The sequence below is a fragment of the Pleurodeles waltl genome, chromosome 11 (assembly GCF_031143425.1).
Source record: "Pleurodeles waltl isolate 20211129_DDA chromosome 11, aPleWal1.hap1.20221129, whole genome shotgun sequence".
Classification (NCBI taxonomy): Eukaryota; Metazoa; Chordata; class Amphibia; order Caudata; family Salamandridae; genus Pleurodeles; species Pleurodeles waltl.
In genome coordinates this window covers 802,530,183-802,545,280 of record NC_090450.1, presented here as the reverse complement: position 1 = coordinate 802,545,280, position 15,098 = coordinate 802,530,183, and the positions used below count along the sequence as shown (strand labels likewise).

General features: G+C 46.7%; 1 protein-coding gene across 1 annotated transcript in view; it reads left to right on the top strand.

Moving 5' to 3' along the window:
* The window catches only part of TPCN1 (two pore segment channel 1), a 297,893-nt gene that overhangs the window by 242,671 nt on the left and 40,124 nt on the right, over positions 1–15,098 (top strand). The window contains exon 25 of the mRNA XM_069214538.1: positions 3,682–3,766. Within this exon, the coding sequence (XP_069070639.1) occupies positions 3,682–3,766 (85 nt within the window). The remainder of the gene's footprint in view (positions 1–3,681; positions 3,767–15,098) is intronic.

Below are 15,098 nucleotides of genomic sequence, written 5' to 3'. Positions count from 1 at the left end.
GGCACACACACTGAGCATTTACAGATTTCTGGGCAGAACTGAGGCTAGAAAGTAGAAAATGAGTAACTGTTTTCTCTGCTTTTTGGTAACGGTCAAAGTCTGATCGAGGCTTCATGGTGAAGGAATGCTTAGTGAATGTTCCTTTTAGACTTTACAGTATTCCAGTATGGCAATGTACACTTGGGTCCTAGTACACTTCTTTTGAGTATGGTTTTATTTTTACTCTGATCAATCCGTTTCCTGTCCAGTGCCTTTCTCTGTGCCTCGTATCTCCAAAGTCAAGGTAAAACTCTCCAGTCCAAATGTCCATAGGTTAACGTGCCTGCCTGGAGTGGGCAAACCTAAAGACAACAAAGCAACTGTTTGCCTTTAAACCCCTTTTAGCTTTCCCTGATGGTATTAAAAATGAAAGTCTTTAATATTACTGCAGGTGGCTTCTGTGCAGGACTTTACCGAAGCTCATGTTTTTGGTTTGCACAAGGGTAGATAGATGGCAACTTTGGCAGTGCTGCATTCCAGGACCTGTTTATCTGCATTAGCACTGAACTGAGACAATGCCACTCCATTTGACTTGAGCAAATTTGGCAATGCTTTAATAATGGTTTCAGATAACATGTTAGCACTTTGGAATGATAAAGATAAATCACACTTACCCTGAGAAGCTGTAATGATAATTTGTGACAGGAGATTGCCACCGAGTGTCATTACCTTTGTCCAATTTTGTACTCCATATTTTGGTTGATTTTGTAAATCTTTGACCAATTGTGTTTACTCAAACTCAGCAAAACGGGACGAGTAGCATTGAAAATCTACAAAATCATCAGTGCACACAACAAGATCCCACTCGACAAATAGAACAAAAAACTATGTTCTTCTAATAGATTCCCTCTATTCAGAAGTATCTGACTTGATATCTACACAAACACTTGTTAACAAAATCCCTAACTCACCCAATGCAACCTGACTTGCTTCGCCAAGTCTTTTGGCCACCTGCTAAACTAGCCAGGTCTGATTCCATTAGACAAATGTTGGAAATGTAAACAGAAACAGTTAGATCTGGACATTGTCACATCATTTGTTAGACATGCTGTTCTGATTTTTTTTTATTTTTTTTTATTCAGTGGACCTATCGCAAACAGATTGCATGTTTTCTATTGCTAACAAACTCATGCTTTCTAATTGGAAATTTCTGATGCTCAACGCTGGGGGTCCTAACTCATATCGCTTGTGCACTGTCCTTTCTAGGAATATTTTACATGTAAGTTGTAGCTCTTAATTTCTATACAAGGTTGAAAACTCCAAATAAAAAAGAACAAAAAAAATTGTGATCATAGTAAAACTGTGCAGAGTTTTGCTTGTCAGCCACCAAAAGAGTAATTGCCTGATGCAAGGGAGAGCACACAACTATAGCACATCTTGGAGGATGAAAGATAAAATCACGTGGTAATAACTTTAATTCTGTCTAGTAGGCAGGTGTCTGTATGAGTTTATGGCAAAATTAGAACCAAGAGAAAGTATCTAACTATGAAGCGAGGGGTGTAATGCAGGCCCCTGTGGTGCAGGATTGGTCCCGAGCCAACAGGGATCACCCATTCAGTCCAAGTCCAAGTCCAGTGGCTATCTGTTAGACCTGGTGGACTCGGGGGCTCCTCATCCTATAGCATTAAACCACTACGTGAGGTTAGGCTCCTTGCAATTTACACATGCATCAGTTTTCAAAATATCACGCTTTAGGTGCCAAATACTACCCCTATCGTACTGAGAAGCAAGGGCTTCCAGTTAATGCATTAATAAAGCTTAGATAAACATGGCTACAGTAGGTTGACAATTAAGCTTTACACTTCCAAGCATTACCACCTTTACCTCTTGCAGGCAGGCTTTTCTCCTTTGCCTGTATTTTGGTTCTATTACATTACCTGTAATGCGCATCAATGTAAAAGGGACATTTGTTATTTGGATTTCAGCTGTCTACTCCCTTGCATGTGCAGTGGGATGACAAAATACATTCTAAAGTGTGTTTTCCCATCGAGAAGAATAAATACGTGGTTAAAGATGCTGAATAGAAACCCTTTTTTCTGTGGTCCGGGAAAAGCCAAAGTAAAGATTCAAACATATAATATTAGAATAAATCAATCACTGAACATTCTGACTTGAATTTCCTAAGGTAGATTTCACATGGTCTTTGCAGCCCTGAATTTAACCATTTTGGGATGAGCGATGTTAGTTGTGTAGAACAATGTAAGAATTGGCAGTATTTGCTCCCTTAAAATAGTAGCAGAGAAGTACTGACAGTGCTTACTCTTGTGTGGTAGCACCAGTTTGTGGACACACGTCGAATGTTTTATCTCAGATGTAATCCTACATTTAGATGGAGGGTGTTTGCTCATCTGTTTTGTAGGTTTGTCACAATGCCAATTTGTGATGGTGTGACATAGGGTCATATTCGAATGAACTGCGACCTACTGCATTGTTGTTCGGCCATTTTATGATGTGCATTGTTTGCACATCTCAGCGCGGGTCTATCCAGACGAGTAGTGTTTGCATCCCTGGTGCTGGGGGTTGAGGGTTGAGGGGCTGAAGGGGTTTGAGTAGAAAATGTATGCTTTTCTGGCATAGTGCAGCAAATGTAGAAAGTCCTAATTTTACTTCGTAAGCTGTTTAGGGAGTACTAGTGTGTACTTCCTGCAGTTCAGCCAGGTTAATACGTGATCTGGTTCCTTCCATGGATGAGAATGACAAGTGGTGTGATGTGTTCACTGGTCTGGATAGCAGCATTTTGTGCTGATCAGGGATGGGTGACTTGCTACGCTTTTGTAGTGCACTGCCCCTTTTCCCAAGGTCTCTGGGCACTAGTGACAATCTGCTAACCTCAGCCTTGAAAGAGAACTGTTGTCAAGTCTAAAAGAGGAACTATGGGGAGCAAGTCCCACACTGCTACTTGCTGACATGAGAAAAAATATGCTGTCCTTGGTGCAAATGATAAATTGTGAAGACTATCCGAATCTCTGCTTACACAAGCGCAGTTGACAGTAGGGCCGTTTTAACGAAGCCTTGCAAAGATAGATTCCATATTGTGTAAATTATATGGAACAATTCAATGTGTGCGTTTGTGCGCGTTCCTTGCTTTGAAGATCTGACCTTTTTAATGATACACAATTTTGTTTGAAAAATGTCATTGTTTGACGTCTGTAATTAAGGTGTCAATTTAGGTGGAAACCACTAGTGTGCTTTTTGAGAGGCATGCATTAAAATAATTAAATGGTGCAGTTTCAAATATAGCTGATACCTGACCGCCTCTAGTCTCTGATCACAAAAATCAGGGGCTCCCTAATTAACATTGACATGGTCATATTAGCCAACATGGTTCTCACTTTGGAGCCTAAAAAAGTGATGGCCAGTTAACCACTGATCCATTTGACATAGAGTGCAAGTGGAGGAAATGTGGAGCGTTTGAAGACGCTTAGCATGGCATGAATTCTGCATAAAGTTGCATCTTGACAGGGAAGTCACTCAGAATGGAAAGAGAGGAGCTTGACTTGACTTTTCTGCCAGCTCTAATTGTACCGCGCCTCATTGGTGCCTGCCCTTCCTATTTTCTCTCTGAATTACACATTGAACCCCCACCACTATTGGATTTATTGGATTTACTCATCCTCTTTTTTTTTTTCCTCTCTCCCTAAGGTGGTGATGACTATCATTGTTGCTTTTATCTTGGATGCCTTTGTATTCCGGATGAACTACAGCAGGAAGAACCAAGATGCAGAAGGTGGGTCTGGTGATGGGAAAAGGCTCAGGTTCCTTCCAGAGATGTCATGTTCTTGAGCAGACCTTCAGCTCGTGTTCTGTACAAACAGGAGTATAGTCAAGTTTCCCTTACGATTAAACAGCTGTGTGGAGTGGCAGACTGACTTACAACTTACTGAATAACTAAAAAGGGAGGCTTTATTAACAACTTATGGTCAATTTATTAAAATAGAAATAAATCTGTTTCTTGTAGATTTGCTCATTCTGTGGTATTCTCAAAACACATAGTGGCTTTACACATACCTAATATAACTCCTTCAAGGACTTGCAAAAATTGTAGCACTTCCATTGTAAAGCAGTGGAAAATTATAGATTTCCATGTTTTTGCTTACCCTTTATCAATTTATTTTTCTGCAGCTCAAAACTGCCTATTTGTGGGTATTTCTAAGGTGCAAATGCTCCTTTTGTTCGTTGTTTTTTTTTTGTTGGTTCCTGTGACACTACCCAATCTTGGGTCTGACGATTGTTGATTAAAAGGTGCTCATAGACTACACATCTCCACCTAGGTTTCCCTTATCTCCACCCTATGAGATGGTGCGGAAAATACTTTTCAGAGCCAGACCTCATTTTCGCACTCCAGTAACTTCATGTTCGAGTTATTTGTGCAAGTAGATACACATGCTGTGCATACCCCTGCTATCTAGTGTTGGGCCTGGGTGCATGCAGGTTGTTTTTTGTTGAAGCCTTTCGGTGACTCTTCCTCTTGCTAGTAATGATCATGGTATCGACTCCATTGTTATATTGTTTTCTTTCCGCCGTTGGGTTTCGCTCGTGTGCTCTGATCCGAAACCGTCGTCTGTACTCTTTTTGGTTCCCATTGGTATCTCCTAACCATCTGTATTGCTTTCAAACGTGTATCCCATTTTCCTTCCATTGCAGCTCGATGACTGCGGCTGCCCCAAGGGTATTCTCTGACCGATTTCAGCCCCTCTTGGGGCCTCCTTTTCTCAGGACTTCCAATTGGTTCCATGCCATGTAACAAGGGTAATGGAATGACCGTCTTTTAGGTACTGTGCTTGGTGCTGCTCACAATGTCCACGGACTGACCCCCATCAGATCTGTAATATTTGCCTTTCTCTCAAGCATAACAAGCTTGCTTGTGATTCTTGCCACTCCATCCAATCAAAGTAGACCCTCTGTGACCATCGGGCTGGATGCTTGGAGAAGTCACAGAGGAATGGCAAAGGATCAGTGGACCTCTTAGAAATTAAAGCGTTTCAAGAACACCATGCCAAAGCGTCTGCAGCTGACAAGGAGGTGTACTCGCCAGAGGACAGCGCCAGCTCTGACCTGCAGATTGAGGACCTTCCAGCAGCTCAATAGGTTGTGAGTACAGGCTCTTTCCCTTCGCGATACATCTCGCAGGCCTCCACAAACAACTGTACAGCCACCCAGGAACATCAGCTGTAAACCATCGGGTCATAGTCGGCACCGACCATCGACTTTGGCCACAATGCCCAGATCTGGCTTGGTGCTGAAAAAACACTCCAACGGGCTCAGCACCAACCGCAACAAGCTGGGTATTGAGTAAACCATCGGAGCCAAAACCATCTGCACCAAAAAACAGCATTGTTGAAGTTGACTACCACAGTGGGCACTGAAATGGTCGAGCCACTTCTCCATCAACTCAAAGAGGAGATTGAGTAAGGGTTGCCATATGTCTCCAGTGAGCATGACACGTGCTGCATCATTGCCCACCCACCTGGAACTGTCATAGAGCAACCATAAAGGTAGCTTTCTTTCCAAGAAGCCAAGCTCCTAAACAAAGGAAAAGATAGACATAGCCACCAGTCCGCTACCTGCCTCTCCTTCACCAACACAGACCATGCAGGACTAGTCTTCCCCTCACTTGAGGACCTTTTTTCCTACACTCCACAGGGGGTCACCACTTCCAAACACTGGGTTTATAGGGGGGGAAGACCACACTCCCATCTCCCTAAAACGAGACCCCTGGTGCACTTAGGATGCTGAGCTCCCAGCAGACACCGATCCTGATCTCTACCCAGCTGAACCCTTCACATATCAGAAACTCCTCGCCAGAGCAGCAGCCTACCACAAAGTTCCCCTCCATTCAAATCCAATAGAAGAGAGCTTTCTATTTGACACCTTCTCCTCCAGTACAACACACAACACAATACCTACCCATACTAGAAGGTATATTAAATCACACAGCTGACATTTTCTAGGACCCTGTCCATGTTCAGGTAATTGCACCAGAGTTGATAAAAAGTATAAGGCACATCCCTCAGATCCTCCTTACATTTGAGGTCAGCTTCCCCCTGACTCTCTTGTGGTTCATACAGCGTGGAAGAGGGCCAACTCACAAGCAACCATGGATGCCCCCACCAAATAAATAAAGTAAAAGACTAAACACTGCGGGGAAGAGAGTAGCGGAGCAGTCTGCTAACCGTTGGTCTAATGCTGACTCTGTAGGTCTCTTGGGCAGATATGACAGAGCCACATGGGATTAAATGGAAGAACTCCTTCAATACCACTCTGAAGAACACAGTAAAAGAGCGCAGGAGTTGGTTTCTGAAGGGAAATTAATCTACAATACCATGATATGATGTGCCCTTGAAGTAGCTGACACTGCTGCTCGGGGACTCAAGCCTCCGTCTCGGACACCATGCATGCCTTCGTATATCAGGTTTCAAACCAGAGATACAGCAGAATTTGTTGGCCCTTTTTTGACAGTCTGCATCTTTTCGGGCCCAGGTGGACCACGTCCTTGAAAAGATGAAAAAGGATACTAAGGCAGCAAAGACTGTGGACACAATTCAAACGCCCAATTATGGGGGTTCCTTTCACCGCAGTCCCTCCCAGGCAACAAACTTCCCCTGAAGCCTCCATTGCATACAATTGCCTACAGGCCCTGTCATCCACAGGTAAAGGTTTCTTCAGAGGCGCACCTATAGGTGTAATAACTCCAGAGATAGAGATAAGGGTCTGTCTCCAAAAGCAACCTCTGCCACAGTCACCAAACCCTGACCTTCCCTCCTATCCTCGATCACATAATACCTGTCAGGGGCTGTTTGTGAGGATTCTTCCCCACTTGGCAGACAATCACCTCCAACCAGTGGGTGCTGAACATTATGTAGCATGGTTACTGCCTAGAGATAACTTCTAAACCTCCCACCAGACAACCCCTCCTACAAAGACTTTCAGCAGACCACATACAACTGCTCAAAGAAGAGATGCAATTGCTTCTTCACAAAGGCACCATCGAGCCAGTAGTACCTCACAGCGGCGGCTGGTAATTTTAGGAGAGACAGGGGCAGACAAGACACACATGCAAACTCACACTCATTCCTTCACCCACATGTGCACACACACAAATCCATTCACCAAACACTTGTTACCAAATATTCAAATATACATGCACGCACCAAACACTCATGTAAAAAAAAAAAAAAAAGAAAGAAAAATTGCCTGCAGCTCAGCCTCGGAGGTCCCAGGAGGGTTGGGACTGCTCCTTCACTCATTGGTTGACCTTAGGTCAGCCAGGGTGGAAAGGCAGCAGCCCCAACCTCGTCAAAGAGTATGATGGGTTCAGAGAGACTGCTGACCTCAACCTACTCTGTGACAATGTGTCACTGATTGACACTCTGCCCTGGGCCCTTCAGGGCTTAAAACTGAAGCGCCCAGGTCGGAGTCAATGGGTTGCACTATCCGTCGTCACTGAGGGGAAGGGCCTTGAGGACCTTTGTTGAGATGAGGAGGTCACTCCCACAGGAGCGGTGTCCTCCTCAGCCCAGCAAAGTTCAGCTCAGGCAGCCACTAGCCTGCACAAATAGCACATGTCTAGCTCCTGGTTGCCCAACCTGAAAATGAAGAGTGTTTGTCTGGCTGACCTTTGCTCAGCCTGACAGACTCTCTTCGTGAGGGGCAAAAGATGAGGGGGCGTTGCCCCTCATCCCCAAAGGGTGGGCCACTGCTGCCTCCTCAGCAAGAAGGCTCTGGAGTGTACTCCCTGTACTTCCTAATTCCCAAAAAAGATGGCTCCCTCAGGCCACTCTGGACCTAAAACCCCTCAACAAATACATAAATTCAGAACATTTTCAAATAGTCACCCTTCAGGATGTCATACCTGTTCTTCAGCAGGGTGACTTCATGACCACTCTCGACCACAAGAATGCATACTTTCACATATTAATACACCCAGCTCGTCAGCTCTACCTCAGGTTTGTGGTCAGCGGTTAACACTATCAGTTCAAGGTACTCCCCTTTAGGTTCACTACAGCTCCTAAGTGTTCACAAAGTGCCCCGCAATGGTAGGTGCACACCTGTCTTGGCAGGACGTTCATGTCTTCTCTTATCTGGACGACTGGCTCATCAAGAGTTCCACCCCACTCCAACTGTGCAGCCAATACACTCAGACCACTATACCACTTCTACACAATTTGGGATTCACCATTAGTGTCCCAAAATCCCACTTCCTACCCCAACAAATTCAGCCTTGTTTAGAAGCAATACTCAGCTCAGAAGGCGAGCTGGATTACCCCAACACGGCAAGAATACACTATTTTCAGATGCCACTTTTGCACTTTCAACCAGACCACTAGGCCACAGCGAAGTCTGTTAAACACCTCCTAGGCATGATTGCTTCCTGCATTGCAATAGCGCGTAAGACTACCCATGACCTATCCAAAGCAGCAACCTGGTCCAAATAACACCTTTACAAAACACTACTATGTGGATGTGCTAACTCCCCAACAGGCCAGAGCTGGCCAGGCAGTACTCTGTACACTTTCTCAATCTACTGCAATATCCACAGGTTAGCCACTGATTTTTTTGAGAACTGCTTTACAGTCTATGCACGTGTATCTACAGCCACACATGCCTTGAATGGAAAATACTGCTTACCCAGTAGACATTTGTTTGTGTCATGTAGTGCTGTAGATTCCCATGCCTCCACCCTACTCCGGACACCTGTGGCTATTGCAGTTATTTTTCTGTTTCACTTTCCTCTTTCGCATGAACATTCCTCTATACATCGCTTTGCATCTCACTCCAGCCTCACCCACCTTATAGGGGGAAAACAATCTAACAATGGAGTCGAGGCCCATGTGCATTACCAGCAAGAGGAGGAGTCACCGAAACCTTGTGACTTGAAAGACCTCTTTGTAGAAAAACAACCTACACACATCCGGGCCCAACACTAGATGGCAGGAGTTATGCACAGCATGTGAATTTACAGCACTACATGTTATAAACAGATGTCTGCAAGATAAGCATTTGCTGGAAGCTGCCCTGGTGTGTGGTGAGCACCTGTAATGTTATTACCTTATACCAGGTCCAGGTATCCCCCTATTAGTAAAGTATAAGCAGTGTCTAGGAAGCCAGGGCTCTCTAGCGGTATCTGTGGATGAGCAGCCAAGACTTACCTAGGAGACATGCAAAGTTTATGCAGTGCCACTCTAGTCACACATCAACTTATCACACATGAAAGAACCACACAATGTTACAAAAATAAATGTACTTTACTATAGTAACACAACACTAGAATACTTATAGGCAATTCCCCCCCAACTGGAGGTAAGTACACAGTAATTATATGCACATTAGCAATTTGAAAATAGCATAGAAACAACAAGCATCGGCAGTACCTAGTGAAAATAGTGAGGGCCCTAGGGAAGGGCCAAACCATATACTAAAAAAATGGAATGTGAGATACAGTCCCCCACCCAAGGATGTGGAGCTGTTAGAGAGGAGCTGGAGGAACTAGTAATCTAACGAGGTTAGTACCTGAGTGACCCCCAGAGCCCAGGAGAGCAGAGGTAAGAACCTGGTTTTCCCAAGGTCTAACAGGAGGACTTAGAAAAAGGATTATGAAAGTACAGGACCAGACGCGAAGAAACCAAAGGTGGATTCCAGCAGAAGACCTGTAAAAGAAGGAGACAGAGTCCAGTTCACTGTGGAGTGTCCAGTGGGGGCAGGAGCTACTACCCACCATTCTGTGGATGCAGAAGCAGGTCGACAAGGGATGAAGACCAGCTGTGGACCCCAGAGGCCTAAGAGGAGTCCTTGGAGCAGTGCAGATGGTGTCCCACGTCAGGTTGCAGATGTTAAGTGGAGTTGGAAAACCACCAACAAGCCTTGGAAAATGCAAGAGAAGCAAAAGAAGAGTTGCAAGGCTGAGGAGTACCAGCAAGGCCCAGGGGACTCGACCCAGAGAGGGGAGTCCGAGGTAACCCTCAGCAGTCAGGAGAGCCAACAGAAGCTGTTGTAGCCCCCACAGGCAACCCACTGGCAGCAGGCACAGTAAGTCGCAGTGAAGCTCAGTCAGCACACATGAAGAGGAGTCCCACGTTGCTGGATCAGCAGAGAGGAGACTGTGCTTGGCAGAAAGTGCTGGGGGCCTGGGGTCCACAGGGAGCCTGAAGATCCCTTGGAGCAGAAGCAAACAAGCCATGGTAGCTGCAAGAGTCGCCATGCATAGAGGTACTGACCTGCAAGGAGAGGCAATGGCGTACCATCTCCCTAGTTGGGAAACTGGCAGAGAAGACCAAGGGGACCACTCCAGACCATCACCTGTGATGCAGGCTCTACGCAGTTCCGGAGGAGAGCAGATCCACGCAGCCAGTCATCGATGCAGTTGGTGTCTGCAGATGCAGGGGAATGGCTCCTTCACTCCAAGGGAGATTCCTTCTTACTTCTTGGTGCAGGCTGAAGTCTTGCCGACCTCAGAGGATGCACAGCCGGGGAAATGTTGCAGTTGCTGGAAGTAGCTGAAAAAACAATGTTGCAAAGCAGAGCCATCGCTGAAGTTGCAGATTGTTGGGTCTTGAAGAGTCCAGTTGCACTTTCAGTAGCCAGAAGATGAAGTAAATGATGCAGAGGAGTCCTGTTGGAGTCTTGCACATCGAATCTGAGAACCCACCCACAAGGGAGTTCCTAAATATCCCTAAAAGGGGGATTGGTCACCTGCAAGGTGACCACCTATCAGGAGGGGGCTGTTGCGTCACATGCCTAACCTGGCTACTCAGATGCTCCCAAGGGCCTTTGCTTGTCTTGGACTTAAGATGGCTGAATCAAGTGGTCCCCTGAAGGAGCTCTGGGTGGTGATGAACAGGGGACTGGTCACTCCCCTTTCCTTTGTCCAGTTACGTGTCAAAGCAGGGTCCAAGGGTGCCTGTACTGGTGCAAACCAGTTTAATCAAGGAAGGCTCCAAATGTGCACTTCAAAGAAAACTGGTGGCTTGGGTAGGTTACCCCTCTCAAGCCTTGTAACACCTATTTCCAAGGCAGAGGGTGTTGCCTTCCTCTCCCACAGGAAATCTTTTGTTATGCCTTCCCCTGTTTGAGCTGGTCAAGCAGCAGGAAGGCAGAAACCTGTCTGAGGGGTGGCAGCAGCGCAGGTTGCTCACAAAACCCCAGAAGACTGGTAGGAGCAATACTGTGGATTCTCTAAGGAGCCTCCAAAGTGCATGGAATCATACAGCCAATACTGGCAACAGTATTGAGGTATGATTCCGGCGTGTTTGATATGACAAATGCCCAGGTTCGGAGTTACCGTTATGTAGCTGGACACAGGTGAACTGTGTACTGGACACATGTGTCCAGTACACTGGAAAAATGGCTTCCACCCCCCACTCCCCCCCCCCCCCCTCTTACAAAGTCCAGTGACATGGAACTGGAGTTGGTAGGGGCACCTCTGCTTATGCAGGAATCCCCTCCAACAGAGGAATCTGCAGCCTGTCCTCTGGGCTAGGTGTGACTTACAGTGATCTGGTGCAGTGACCTGTGGTGAAAGGGTGCATGCACCTTTTCACGCAGGCTGCAATGGCAGGCCTGCAGATGCATTTTACTTAGGCTTATATGGGTGGCACAATACATGCTGCAGTCCATGGGGAACCCCTGATGCCCCAATGCCCTGGGTACCTAAGTACCTTATACTAAGAACTTATAAGGCGGGCACCAGTATGACAATTGTAGGGTGTGCCAAGTCCTAGGTAACCAAATCTAGAGGGAGAAAGAGCACAATCACTGGGGTCCTGGTTAGCAGGATCCCAGTGAAAACAGTCCAAGCATACTGATAGCAGGCAAAAACCCCAATACCCCCCACATAAACGAAGGACAATAAGACTAACCTTGCCCACTTGAGTCTTCATTGTGTAAGTGGAAATATCTGAAGAGTCCATCTGCATTGGAGTGGTTACTCCCAGGTCTATGTTCCACTGTATAGTCCATTCCCTATAGGGATATGGACCACTTCAACAGTTTGGGATTCTCACCTTTCATTTGTTTGAGCCATAAGAGGGGCTTGTGGTCTCTTTCAACAAGGAAGTGAGTGCCAAACATGTATGGCCTCAGCTTCTTCAAGGCCCAGACCACGGCAAAGGCTTCCCTCTCTGTGGCTGACCAACACTTTTCCCTGGAGATAAACCTTCTGCTAATAAAAGCTATATGTTGGTCCTGACCCTTATCATTCAGTTGATATAGTACTACCCCTATCCCTATCTCAGTAGCATCTGTCTGTACAATAAATTGCTTGGATAAATCAGGGCTTCTTAGTATAGGAGCAGAGCACATGGCCTTTTTGAGGTCATCAAAAGCTTTTTGGCAGCTAGCTGTCCATTGCATTTTCTTTGGCATCCTTTCAGATGTGAGGTCATTTAAGGGGGCTACAATGGAGCCATAATTCTTAATGAACCTCCTATAGTACTCTGTCAGGGTTAGGAAGGCTCTGACTTTGGGTCTGAGTTGCAGGGGATGTCCAATCCAGAATTGTCTGGATTTTGCTCTGGAGTGGTTGGATCTGGCCTCCACCTACCAGGTGCCCAGATAAACCACTTTTCCCTGCCCTGTCTGGCACTTTGATGCCTTGACAGTGAAGCCTGCTTTTTGCAGAGCCACCAGTACATTCCCAAGGTGGACCAGGTGATCCTCCCAGGTGGAGCTAAAGATAGCTGTATTGTCTAGATAATTTGCACCAACCTCTGGAATGTGGCAGGGGCATTCTTTAGTCCAAAGGGCATCACTGTAAAGTGATAGTGCTCACTAGGAGTGGAGAATGCTATTCTTGGGTTGGCATCCTCTGCTAACTTGATCTGGCAGTGACCAGCACTCAGATCAAAGGTGCTAAGATTCTTGGCAGAAGCCAGTATATCTGTTGGCTCATCTCCCCAGTGTAGGAAAGTACCATCTTGCCTGGCATGTTACCCCCATTTTTACATGTATGTCAGTTTGTTTTTGCCTGTCTCACTGGGATCCTGCTAGCCAGGACCCCAGTGCTCATAGTTTGTGGCCTGAATGTGTATACCTGTGTAGTGACTAACTGTGTCACTGATGCTCTGATAATCAGAACCTCAGTGCTTATGCTCTCTCTGCCTTTAAACTTGTCACTATAGGCTAGTGACCCCTTTTGCCAATTTCAATTGGCATACTGGAACACCCTTCTAATTCCCTAGTATATGGTACCTAGGTACCCAGGGTATTGGGGTTACAAGAGATCCCTATGGGCTGCAGCATTTCTTTTGCCACCCATAGGGAGCTCAGACAAACCTTTACACAGGACTGCCACTGCAGCCTGAGTGAAATAACACACACGTTATTTCACAGCCATTTTCACTGCACTTTTCACCTATATGTCTAACCTTCACTTGCTGAAGGTTAGGTGCAAAGTTACTAAGTGTGAGGGCACCCTTGCACTAGCAAAGGTGCCCCCACATAGTTCAGGGCCATTTCCCCGTACTTTTGAGAGTGCAGGGACACAATTACACGTGTGCACTACATATAGGTCAATACCTATATATAGCTTCACAATGGTAACACCGAATATGGTCATGTAACATGTCTAAGATCATGGGATTGTCCCCCATTCCAAATCTACTATTGGGGTGCCAGTTCCATGCATCACCGGGGCTCCACTATGGACCCCAAGTACTGCCAAACCAGCTCTCTGGTGTTTTCTCTGCAGCTACCGCTGCTGCCACCCCACAGATAGGGTTCTGCCCTCCTGGGGCCTGGGCAGCCCAGTCCCAGGAAGGCAGAACAAAGAATGTCCTTTGAGAGATGGTGTTACACCCTCTCACTTTGGAAATAGGTGTTAAAGGCTGGGGAGGGGTAGCCTCTCCCAGCCTCTGGAAATGCTTTGAAGGGCAAAGATGGTGCCCTCCTTGCATAAGCCAGTCTACACCGGTTTAGGGAACCCCAAGTCCCAGCTCTGGCGCGAAACTGGACAAAGGAAAGGGGAGTGACCACTCCCCTGTCCATCACCACCCCAGGGGTGGTGCCCAGAGCTCCTCCAGTGTATCCCAGACCTCTGCCATCTTGGATCCAGAGGTGTGAGTGCACTCTGGAGGCCTCTGAGTGGCCAGTGCCAGCAGGTGACCTCAGAGACACCTCCTGATAGGTGCTTTCCTGACTAGGTGGCAAATCCTCCTGTGAGGGCTATTTACGGTCTCTCCAGTGGGCTTTTCCTCAGATAACGACTTACAAGAATTCATCAGATTTCCTCTGCACCTCACTCTTCGGCTTCTGCCAAGGATCAACCGCTGACTGCTCCAGGACGCCTGCAAAACTTCAACAAAGTAGCAAGAAGACTACCAGCGACATTGTAGCGCCTAATCCTGCCGGCTTTCTCAACTGTTTCTTGGTGGTGCATGCTCTGGGGCTGCCTGCCTTCACCCTGCACTGGAATCCGTGAAGAAATCTCCTGTGGGTCGATGGAATCTTACCCCTGCTTCAGCAGGCACCAAACTTCAGCGTCACCGGTACTCTGGGACCCCTCTCATCCTGACAAGCGTGGCCCCTGGAACAGAGGTGGTGGACCCAAGTGACCCAGACTGTCCAATGGTCCAATTGTCCAAATTTGGAGGAGGTAAGTCCTTGCCTCCACTCTCCAGACAGTAATACTGTGCACCGCATGAGCTGCAGCTACTAGGGCTTCTGTGCACATTTCCACGGAATCCTGCATACACAGCCAAGCCTAGGTCCCCAGCACTCTGTCCTGCGATGTTTGCAGTATTTTGCCAAGGAAACAACTCTACATCCTCCAGCGCGCCGTGGGACATCTTCTGCACAAAGGAGGAATTCCTAGCATCTTTCATTGTTGCAGAATCTTCAGCTTCTTCCATCCGGAGGCCGCCATTTTGCACCTTCATCCGGGGTTTAGTGGGCTCCTGCCCCCCCTGGACACTTTCGCGACTCTTGGACTTGGTCCCCTTCCTTTGCACGTCCTCAGGTCCAGGAATCTGTCTTCAGTGCTTTGCAGTCTGTTGTGGTCTTTGCAAAATCCTCTATCACGACATTAGTGTGTTTCTGGGGAAATAGTAGTACTTTACTCCTACTTT